The sequence below is a fragment of the Nyctereutes procyonoides genome, unplaced genomic scaffold (assembly GCF_905146905.1).
Source record: "Nyctereutes procyonoides isolate TBG_1078 unplaced genomic scaffold, NYPRO_anot_genome, whole genome shotgun sequence".
Taxonomy (NCBI): Eukaryota; Metazoa; Chordata; class Mammalia; order Carnivora; family Canidae; genus Nyctereutes; species Nyctereutes procyonoides.
In genome coordinates, this window is record NW_026575042.1 from 17,079,536 (window position 1) to 17,091,628 (window position 12,093).

Sequence of the window (12,093 nt, forward strand, 5' to 3'; positions counted from 1 at the left end):
CAGGCTCCTTGTGGGATTTGATCCTGGATCCCAGGATCACGACCAGAGCTGAAGGCAGGTGCCCAACCACTGAGCCACCCAGGCATCCCGAAAAATTCTAAATTAATGAAAACTGAACATGTTCAAGGAGCTTAGCAAAACCCAAGAGGAAACATGAAGATAATCACACAAAGGCACCTAAAAATTAAAAAGCTGAAACCAGGTTGTAGCAATGCTAATTAAATATGCATGTAATAACAGCTTTAAAATACATGAAGCAGACTGATAAAATTGAAGAGAGAGATAAGCTTACAGTTAGTTGTTGGATAAATTTTTAAAAGTTACAGATTTCAGCTCTCTTTTCTTAGTAACAGATAAAACAAGTTAAAAAAAATCAATAAGGATATAGCTGACTGGCATATCATTGATATTTGCATTCATTGAGCCTTCCACCCAACAGCAGCAGAAAACAGTTTTTTTTTTTTTAAAGATTTTATTTATTCGTGAGAGACACACAGAAAGGCAGAGACACAGGCAGAGGGAGAAGCAGGCTCCTCACAGGGAGCCCGATGGCAGACTCGATCCCAGGATGGGGATCATGCCCTGAGCCAAAGGCAAACGCTCAACTGCCTTTGAGCCACCCAGGTGTCCCAGAAAACAAATTTTTTGTGAGTGTAAATGGAATATTTCCCAAGATAGATTGTATTCTAGTCAATAAATGAGTTTTAATATAAATTAAAAGATTGAAAGTATATTCTCAGACCACAATAGAATTAAACTACAAAGAAAAATCCCCAGATATTTGGAAATAAAACAAGATGCTTCTTAATAACAAATGGGTTAATAAAGAAGCAGTCACAGCAGAAATTAGGAAGTATTTTGAACTCCTAAAAATAAAAACACAGTACTGGCAATGATTGAGATAGAATCTTGCAAAGTGAGGACATGCTTCAGGTGTACAGGTTCCTTTAGCATGGTTCTTTGCAAAGTTAGGACACCAATAATTATAAATTTTTTAGAGACAGCTAAAGCAGTGCACAGAGGAATATTGGTAGCACTTAATCCTTATATTAGAAAAGAAGAAAGATCTAAAATCAATTATTAAAATTTTTAACTTAAGAATCTAAGAGAAAACCTGGAAGAAATTAAACCAAAGTAAGGAAAAGAAAGGAAACTAAAGTAGAAATGAGTAGGATAAAAACCAGGAAAGCAATAGCAAAAATCAGTTCGACTGAAATCTGATTCTTTGCAAAGATCATTAAAATTGACAAACTTCTATAGCCAGAGTGATTAGGGAGGAAAAAAAAAACATAAATTACCAGCATCAGAAAATTTCAGTACAGGTTCTACAGGTATTAAAAGACAGAAGAGAGAGTATTATGAGTGATTTTATGCCAACAAAATTGATTATTTAGATCAAATGGGGAAATTCCTTAAGAATACAAACTACGAAAAAAAATTGATAACCTGAATTACACTTTGTGTATAAAGAAATTAAATTTGTAGTCTAAAACATTCCTACAATGAAAATTTACTTCCAAATGGCATCATGGATGCATTCAAACTTATAAGGAAGAAATTGCACAGGCTACCAGAAAACTGAAGTTGAAGGAATACTTCCCAATTCATTTTTATAAATCTAACATTACCTTGATACCAAAACTAGATATAGATATTACAAGAACATAAAACTACAGACTAAATATTTCTCATGAAGTAGATTCAGAAATTCCTTTTAAATTTTTTTTTATTTTATGTAAATTCAGTTCATTAGCATGTGGTGTATTATTAGTTTCAGAGGTCAGAGCAACATGTTTTTTTCTTTTTTTAAAGATTTTATTTATTTATTCATGAGAGACACAGAGAGAGAGAGGCAGAGACACAGGCAGAGAGAGAAGCAGTCACCACACAGGGAGCTTGACATGGGACTCCATCCCGGGTCTCCAGGATCAGGCTGGAGGCGGCGCTAAACCGCTGAGCCACCCGGGCTGCCCAGATTCAGAGATTCTTAACTAAAAACATATTTTATCCTGCAATATCTAAAAAGGATACCATATCATGACTGTAGTAGGCAGAATAATGGCTCCCAAGATCTTCCTAATGCCCAGAACCTGTGAATGTTAACCTTATAGCAAATTTGAATTAACAGGTGTGACTAAGGATTTTGAGTTGGGGAAGTTACAGTGGATCATACAGGTAGGCCAGTTGTAATGATGGGTCCCTTAGTAAGGGGGAGTCAGAAAATGAGAGGAAGTAGTTGTGACAACAGAAGCAAGTAGTTGTAGTAAGGCAGAGAGATTCAGACCCAAAGAATATAGGCAGCTTCCAGAAGCTAGAAAAGATGAGGAAATGGATTTTTCCTAGAGCCTGCAGAAGGAGCCAGCCAATGATTTTAACACTATAAGACAAATTTTGGACTTTTGGTCTCCAGAACTATAGAAGAATAAATTTGTGTTTAAGCTACCAATTTTGTGGTTATTTGTTAGAGCAGCAATCAGGAAATTAATACCATGTGGAAAATACTATGTGGACAAGTAGGGTTGGTGTAAAATTTAACTATCAATATAAACAATTCACACTATAAAGGAGAAAGTCCGTATAATTATCTCCATAGGTGCAGAAAAAGCCCTTGACAAAATTCCACTGCCATTTATGACAAAGTTCTCAGAAAGAAAGGAATAAAAGAAAACTTCCTCTATCCAATATACAGCATCTACAAAAAAAGTTTTTCAACATCATAGTGCTAAAAGATGGAATGCTTTCTTCTTACGGTTTGGAGAAAGGCAAGGTTATTCTCTGCCACTTCTATAGAACATGGTATTGGAGCACCTAGCTTGGGTAATAAGGCAAGAAAGATGTTAAAGATATACAGATTATGAAGGAAGAAGTAAAATTGTCTTTATTTACAGATATAGGATCATGTATCTAGTAAATCCCAAGCAGTCTATGAAATTACAGAACTAAGTATGTTTTAACAAGGTTGCAGGATGCACAATTAATTACATTTCTATATAGTTCTGTAGTAGCAATGAACAATCAGAAATAGAAATAGGGGATCCCTGGGTGGCTCAGTGGTTTGGCACCTGCCTTCAGCCCAGGGCCTGATCCTGGAGACCCAGGATCGAGTCCCGCGTTGGGCTCCCTGCATGGAGCCTGCTTCTCCCTCTGCTTGTGTCTCTGCCTCTCTCTCTCTCTGTCTCTCATGAATGAATAAATAAAAAATCTTTAAAAAATATAAAAAAAATAAATAAGAAATACCACTTACAGTAGCACCAAAAATATTGCTTGGAGGTCTGACAAAAGATTTGTAAGATCTAAAAGTTGAAAGGTTCAAAACATCAGGCAGTTCAGTCGTATGTTTTAGTTTGTCCTATTTGGGTCTCAGGATAGCCCTTTAATATAAAGACCCGGATGACATACATACTGGAAAAATTTTCAAATATGCTTTTTATTGCTTTTGCCCTTATTCTATATTTTCTTCTTTCTGGAGTTTTTCCTATTCGATTTTCTTATTCTGTTCTCTACATCTCTGAACCTTTAGTTTTCTATCATCTTATTTATCATTGATGCACTCTGATTTCCTCAGATCTGTTTTTTCCTTTATTAATCATTCTAGTGTACTCTTTAATCTGTGTTGGTTGCATCTGCAGGTGCCTGCAAGTTTGTTAACTTCACTGTAAATTTTGAGTTTGACTTCCTATCTCATATTCAGCAGGATTTGATTTTGTTTTCAATTGACGCTTGTGGTTGTTTGCTTGTCCTAGGACTTTCAACTGTCCTGGACTAGAATTCATACTAATTTTTTAGGGACCCTGTACTGTGTAGGTAGTTTAAATTCAGATGCCATGAATGGGGTATCTGTTTCATAACAGTGACTTCTTTTGCCTCTCTAACTTAACTGACAGAGTTTTGCTTCTCTATGATAGTATGAAAAACCAGTTTCTGTATACCCCAGCTTTGCTTTTTTCATCATTTTTTGGAACTTAGAGATTTTCTTTTTTCACTTTTGAAGTTAGCTACATCTTAATTATATATTTAAATTTTTTGAAAATTTTGTCTAACATTTCTTATATTTTTAGTTTAAAAAAAGTCTTGAGTATAGTGTTCCATGTTTTTGGATGTTGCTTTTTGTTTGTTTTTACATCACTTAGTTATAAGATTAGTTTCATTTATTCATTCATTTATTTTAAGATTTTAAATAATCTCTGCACCCAATATGGGGCTCAGATTTATAACCCCGAGATCAAGAAGTCACATGCTCTACTAACTGAGCCAGCCAGGCACCCCCACTTGTTTATTTTTAACATACAGTTTTTCTTTTTTGTCTGTGGAGGTTATCTCTCTGCAATATTCCTTGTTTCTGATTGTTAGTCCTTGTTTCTTTCCAGATTTATATAGTATTTTAATAAAAGAGTTTTAGTGGAGTATATTTACTTAAAGCAAAAGCATCTCACTTTGAGATTGAGTTTATCTTTGAATGAATTACGAAAATTTTTGAATGTATTTAAATTCTTTTGTCAAGACACACCATCCCAGAGAGTTCAGTTCATTCTTGGTACTGAAGATGATGATGAAGAACACATTCCGCATGACCTCTTTACGGAAATGGATGAACTGTGTTACAGAGATGGAGAAGAGTATGAATGGAAAGAAACTGCTAGGTAATAATATTGAGTCTAAGCATTTAGTTGGCTCCTCTTGATTTTTTTCTTATATTGTAAATATAATAAACTATAAGCTATGGGGTGCGTATAAGACAAGAGAATTTCCTCTTGTCTGGAAGCTATAGCTTTAGCTTATCTCCTTATTATCAAAATTTGTTTTCTTAAGCCCATCCACTTTAAGGTATCATTGAAAGAATTATGTTAATTGTACATTTTCACATCTTTAATTAGAGACTTAAACTTCAAAAGTCAAGGGTCTGCTGCATATTTTCAGTTTAAAAGAGGATTAGCAGTGGAAACTACAGAAGTTCCATAGTGTGGCTTTGTAGACTTATTATTGTGATAGCCAGAATAGAAAGAGGAACTGTATACTTATTTTGTAATGCCTCATGAGTCTAGAAACTGTGTACCATTAGCTTGATTTGTAAATGTGTTTGTAGCCAAATTTTGTGTTGGTGGTGGTAATCTTTATTTCTCTTTAAAAGAACAAGTGGGGATCCCTGGGTGGCACAACAGTTTGGCGCCTGCCTTTGGCCCAGGGCGCGATCCTGGAGACCCGGGATCGAATCCCACGTCAGGCTCCCGGTGCATGGAGCCTGCTTCTCCCTCTGCCTATGTCTCTGCCTTTCTTTCTCTCTCTCTGTGACTATCATAAATAAATAAAAATTAAAAAAAAAAGAACAAGTGCATGTTTATCACATTAAAATAAGCAAATGAAATCTTCATTATTTACAAAATATTTCTATGTGTTGCACATCTCAGATGGCTGAAATTTGAAGAGGATGTTGAAGATGGTGGTGACCGATGGAGTAAACCTTACGTGGCAACTCTCTCTTTGCACAGTCTTTTTGAACTAAGAAGTTGCATCCTAAATGGAACAGTGATGCTGGACATGAGAGCAAGTACTCTAGATGAAATAGCAGGTTATAGCAGTTTGACTTTTTTCTTTTTAATATGTAATTTGTACTGAAATTAGAGCTATTTACATTAGGAAAATGAGGTCGTATTTCAGACCATTGATTTCATAGCTCTGTATTGAACTTCTATCATGTGCAGGACAGTATGAGGAGTACACAGAGAAATAACCCATTTTGTCTTTAATAAGTTCAGAGTCTCAAAGATTAAGTTAGACAGGTATGGCTACAGTACCAAAAAGAAAGTGACTAGTGCCATAAGCAGTATATGCAGTCTGTTTCTGGAAATAAAGAGAAAAGAGCTTTTTGTTTCTTCAGTTTTTGGACCCAGGTATCTGGGGAAGATCCACAAGGACATTAAATGTACTACTTATTTACTACTTATTTATAGAGTTTGAACACGTGAGAACAAGAAGCAGGTGGTACAGGAAAAAAGTATTCTAAGGAGGAGGAAGAGAAGAAAAAAAGGTCTAGGGAGTATAGACAGGTATGGATCTCATATGAAAGTCAGTTCCTTGTGTATACAGATTCTTGAATGGTGCTAGGAGACATTTACTTTGACTTTACATTTAGCACATAATGCAAGGTAATATTTTAATTATTTATAATGTAATGTCTTCTCATCCACTGTCCATTTGTATGGTAGTGAGTAGTTGTTGTGTTAATGTTACAGTTTACCTGTTAGGTTGATTCCAGTTTTCTCTCAGAGGAATCTAATAGGTTTGAAAGCTTGACTCTTATCTCACTTTAGCAGGCACTGTTTTAAACTTTTAAACTTTTTAATATATTTTACAGGTTAAAAATAGTCCAGTTGCTATATAATGTACCATATGGCATTAGCTCAGTCTCTCCATTCCCCATACTCCCCTTCACAGCTGATATATTCATCTTCCTAGAATTTATTCTATTTGACTTATCTTTTCATTTGCTCATTGGTTTTTCCACCTCTGGAAGACTGAGAGCAGAAACTTGATCCACTTAGTTAAATGCTATATTCCCAACATCTAATAGATACTCAGTAAATTGTTAATTACTGAATGAAAGAGTCCAATACTCACCTATAGTTTTGACAAAAAATATGAAGTGAAGCAATAAAATACCTTCACTTAGGTATTTTAGTCACTTAGGAAGCGACTATTATTGAATATTCAGTTTAATAGAATTTATAGTGTCCATACAGGAAAGCACTTTCAACTATACAGTGACCTCTTTATAAATAACAATACTTAATAAAAAGTGTCTCCATGGTTACATGTTTATTTGGTTTACATTGTTTATTTTTCTTTTTTTTTAAATTTTTATTTATTTATGATAGTCACACACACACACACACACAGAGAGAGAGAGAGAGAGAGAGAGAGAGAGGCAGAGACACAGGCAGAGGGAGAAGCAGGCTCCATGCACCGGGAGCCCGATGTGGGATTCGATCCCGGGTCTCCAGGATCGTGCCCTGGGCCAAAGGCAGGCACCAAACCGCTGCGCCACCCAGGGATCCCCTATTTTCCTTAGATAATGTTCATATTTATCTTTTTTCTTTCTCTCTTTTTTTTAAATTAAATTCAAGTTAATTAACATATAGTGTCTTACTACTTTCAGGGGTAGAATTTAGTGATTTATCAGTTGCATATAACACCCAGTGCTCCTTACATTATGTGCCCTCCTTGATGCCCATCACCCAGTTACCCCATTTCACTCCACTTCCCCTTCAGCACATATTTATCTTTATGCATACATTATTCAATATCACAAGAGAACAGTATTTTCTAGAGAACTATTAAAGATATATATATTTTTTGGTAAGGTTTCACGTACAGTTTATTGTTTATGTTATAGTCATCCAAGTGTTAGTTTATTTAATAAAAACAGCTGTTACTTATTTTTCTTTCAATAGATATGGTATTAGACAACATGATAGCCTCTGGCCAGTTGGATGAGTCCATAAGAGAGAATGTCAGAGAAGCTCTTCTGAAGAGACATCATCATCAGAATGAGAAAAGATTCACCAGTCGGATTCCCCTTGTTCGATCTTTTGCAGATATAGGCAAGAAACATTCTGACCCTCACTTGCTTGAAAGGAATGGTGAGATCACTTGTGGCATCCAATTTTGCTAACACTTCCACTCTAACAGCATTCCATTCTACTATAATTAGCATTTGGGGGAAGAAAGATATTTTTTCCAGATAATTCTATAGGTCATTTTATTATCTCTTTTACTCTTTTTTTTTAAATAATAGTGTTATTATTGTATTTTAAAAATACCATTTCTATAATATCATTCTTTACAACATGACATTTAATCTGTAGAAATCATTTAGTTGGAAAAGTTAAGTATTCTCTCTGTTATAATGGCACATTTAAGTATTTAAACACTATCACTATAGCCAATCCTGAATTACATCTTCTCGCTTTTTTTTTTCTCAAGAGTACTTGAATAATTGATTAAGGAGGCATAAATTATGATCTCTAAATTCAATCTTTTTAAAAATTTTAAGTCTTGGCTTTGTTTTTTTAAATTTTTTTTAAATTTTTATTTATTTTATGATAGTCACACACAGAGAGAGAGAGAGAGAGAGAGAGAGAGCGAGGCAGAGACATAGGCAGAGGGAGAAGCAGGCTCCATGCACTGGGAGCCCGACGTGGGATTCGATCCGGGGTCTCCAGAATCGCGCCCTGGGCCAAAGGCAGGCACCAAACCGCTGCGCCACCCAGGGATCCCAAGTCTTGGCTTTGAACCTTAATTGTCTGTATTAGATTTTTCATAGTGATTTTTTTGTTTGTTTCCAGAATATACCTTATTTGCTGAGCATAAATAAGTGTTTTGGGGTTGGTTTAATGATTTGACTTCCCTTTATATACTTTGTGTAAGATTTTTATGGATGGTTTGTTCTTAAGTTAGAGATGACCTTCTTGATGTCTTCCAAACCATTGAGAATGGCACAGACCCACATTTTCTCGCTCTCTACTCTCACAATCTGGCAATGGATTATGTGGGACGCACTGGTTTATGTGGGGATATGGTGTTTTTGTAGTCATTTACCTCTGTCACTCTTTTAAAACTGGCAAACCTGGAATTTTTGCCTTTTCTCTTTTTAAAGCAGAAGAATACATCACTGGGGTTCTGTTTTGGCTCTCGAGGAGAGCTCTGTTGATAGTGACTCCAAAACCTAGGTACAGAGGGTTGGAGTTGCCTATGAGGGTTCTTCTTGCCTCTAGCTGATACCATTACTCAAGGCTTAAAAGGATTAAAGTGAAGAGGAGTGGATGATGGGCCACAATATCTTTCTTCTCATCTTTTCTGCCCCTGCATATATTGGCTTTTAAGTATTCTACAAACAGCCATTGGTGATGGGATGTAGTTTAATATATCTGAAGTCAACAGTAATCATCTTTTGCAGCCCGAGTGACATACTTAGGTCTGTTTTCTTCTGAGCATTTGACCATTAAAACTTTGTAAACTGTTTAAAATGAGGCCTTTGTATATTTAAGTAACCTTAAGAATTAAAGAAATCTCTTATGGACCTAAGTTCAATTTAGAATCAAGCCAGTGTCACATTTTACATCTTTTTCATCTTTCATGTATTTTATATTCTCAACTTGCATGAAATGAGTTCACTTACTCAGACCCTGTTAAATCTTCATTTTTCATATGGAGGGGTTCCTGATTATTCCCTGATTGTCATTTGCTTCCTTTTAATTATAAGACAATGGCTGTTTTCCTTTGAATGTCATTTTAGCATGGGCATGTTATTTTGTTGTATTATTGTTGTAATTTAACAGTTTTTTTTTCTGCATATAGCTTTTGTTTTAACTAAAAATGATGGTGGTTTATGGATTAAAGGTTCATCTTTTTAATATTTCTGGGATCTGTTGAGCATGTGGCTTTGATAACTTAGATCATGTGGGATTGATTGTCATAATTCTCATATTTTTCCTAAACTCAATGTTCCACTAAGCTATACTTCTTAGAATACCAGGTGTTTGAAATGTAGATAGAATGACCTTTTGATATGTGCTAGACTTACTTCGTTATTGCCATTGTTGGGGAGAAATACTTTATTATCTAGCTAAATTAGATTGTATGTATTTGTTTAATTTTATCTGCTGTATTAGAAATGGATGCATATTTTAGGATGTTTATTAATATCTTTAGAGAGCTGAAGAATAACCTTTCAAATTGACTGTATGTTTTTCTTTTGAAAAAATTCCTAAAACTTTTAAATTTTACTTAAGAGCACTACCAGAAGGTGATGTTCTATTGACTAATATAAAGATTTGATACTAGTTTTAAGTTAGGAATTATTAGATGATGTGAACTTATCTTGTGTGAGAGAATTATCTATAGCAGTTTGGTACAGTGTAGGAAAGATACCCTAAGTATAAACTATCAGTGCTTCTAAGTTTTGTGTAGGGTTTTATTTCTTAAATTATTTTTATTATTACATTCTCAATTGCTGTTTATCATTTTTCAACTTTGTGTTGATACTTTTTTCTTTTAAAGCCACATTATTGGACATTCTAATTACTAACAGAATATTGCCCTGCACCATCTATCATTCACATTGTTTTTTATTTTTTGTTTTGTTTTTGGATACACTTCCAGGGAACTAAGTATAATTTAAGCAACTTTTCAGTGCCTTTCTAACATTTAAAAAACTGATTGCCATGCTAACTCTGATAGCATGAATTTGAAATTTTGGGCTTACAGCTTGCAGATTACATTGTAAATTGATTTTGGTGTGTGTGTCTATTTGCCTTCTTCAGTGAACTTTATCATGTTTCATTTATTTGTTTTATCTCAGGGGAAGGCCTTTCAGCCTCCCGCCACTCTTTGCGAACAGGCCTGTCTGCCTCAAACCTTTCATTGAGAGGAGAATCGCCTTTATCTCTTCTTCTCAGTCATCTTCTTCCTTCTTCAAGAGCTGGAAGCCCTGCAGGCTCGAGGTGTACAACCCCACTACCCACCCCTCAAAGCAGCCCTCCTTCCAGCCCTAGCGTCAGTCGCCTGACCTCCAGAAGTTCCCAACAGAGTCAGCTTCAGGTCCCAGAGCTACTGGTTTCACCTGCCAGTGATGGTATCCCCACAGTAGTAATTCATCCGCCCGAGGAAGACTTAGAAGCATTGAAAGGCCAGGAGGAGAAGAATGAGGAAAATGTTGACATGACTCCAGGCAACTATTCAGAATCTCCATGTGTGGTGCTTTCTGCCTGTGGATCACTTGCACTTGGAATGCCTTTCAGCACAGAGCTTTAGCAGCATATGGAGATAATGCTTATAATTTGTTTTGACTTCTGCATGTCTTTTTTTTTTTCTTTATAGTATATTGTAGAAAAGAACAGAAGTATTAAACATTTTTAAGTTATAAAAAGATTACAAAGAGGACTACACATAATTTAAAGCCCTTTCAAAAATTTTCACTGGGATTTTCTGGGTCAAGGCATTTTTACAGTTCAGAAAGACGTAGTCGAAATTTTTATAAGTAATCTTCTAATTTACCACAGTTTTTAAAAACTGGTGGCTTTTCTTTTTGTACATTTCTTTCATAGTGTGAATGAACACAGACATTGGACATAAATTACAATGAGGTGATGTGTCCTTCAGATACTATTTGGTGTTTTTGTGCAAAGAATGCAGTGTATTTTTACCTTCCTACACAAATAGGATCGAATGTTCTTTTCCTCCTATTGTCTCTGAGAAGATCAAAGTTCTCTAATGGCTATCTGGAATCATTATTTTAAGACTAGTATTATATTTTGGAGTAGACTTTAGTTGTTTTCTGTTTAGTGCCATATTTACCTTTACTCCAAATTGACATTGAACTTTTCACGACCAGAGATCCTAGAGGTGTGGCTAGGGTGTATATTTTTGTCTGTGAATTAGAAAAATTATTTCGTAATGGATAAAAGATATATAACTTATCTAAGGGTTATATATTATGATAATTCTGGCTCTTTGTAATATAGTAATTATATGTACCTTTAAACATGTTTATCTTTCCACCCAATGCATATAAAGGAGTATTCTTTAGTGACTGCTTTTTACTGACAGCTAAGTGTCAGTGTGGCATATAAATGCTAGCTAGTAGTTTTAATCACATAAGTATTATTATACATTTTTTCATAATACTAATAACATGTAACACTTAGTGGTAGAGTAGGTTTATTGTATTAGCCTATTTAATGTGTATAAAAAGTTAGGCGGATACACCCATTTTCAGAGACTCAGACTCTACAAATCAGAAAAGTTAGGTAACTTCCCCTGGATCATACAACTAATAAGGACCATCTCTGTTCTCTGACAAAATCGTCGTGATCCTACCACTATATGACAGACTTCTCCTTCTCTGTATTGAATTTCTCCAAACACACCAAGTATATTTGATCAAGGCTCATTGTAGTTGCCAAATATATATATATATATATATATATATATATATATATATATATATATATACTTTTAGAAGCAAAAAATGGAAATATGGTAGCTAAATCATTATAACATTAATTAGGACCATAGTTCTAGCTACCGTTGTTTTAT

General features: G+C 34.9%; 1 protein-coding gene across 6 annotated transcripts in view; it reads left to right on the forward strand.

Moving 5' to 3' along the window:
* Nucleotides 1–12,093, forward strand: part of SLC4A7 (solute carrier family 4 member 7) — a 111,130-nt gene that overhangs the window by 48,686 nt on the left and 50,351 nt on the right. For 4 of the 6 annotated variants that reach the window (XM_055321034.1, XM_055321036.1, XM_055321037.1 and 1 more), the window contains exons 4-6: nt 4,502–4,640; nt 5,406–5,566; nt 7,449–7,637. In XM_055321034.1, the coding sequence (XP_055177009.1) occupies nt 4,502–4,640; nt 5,406–5,566; nt 7,449–7,637 (489 nt within the window). Of the gene's footprint in view, nt 1–4,501; nt 4,641–5,405; nt 5,567–7,448; nt 7,638–10,357; nt 10,727–12,093 lie in introns of all 6 variants that reach the window. The other 2 variants (XM_055321032.1, XM_055321033.1) reach the window with 1 other exon arrangement.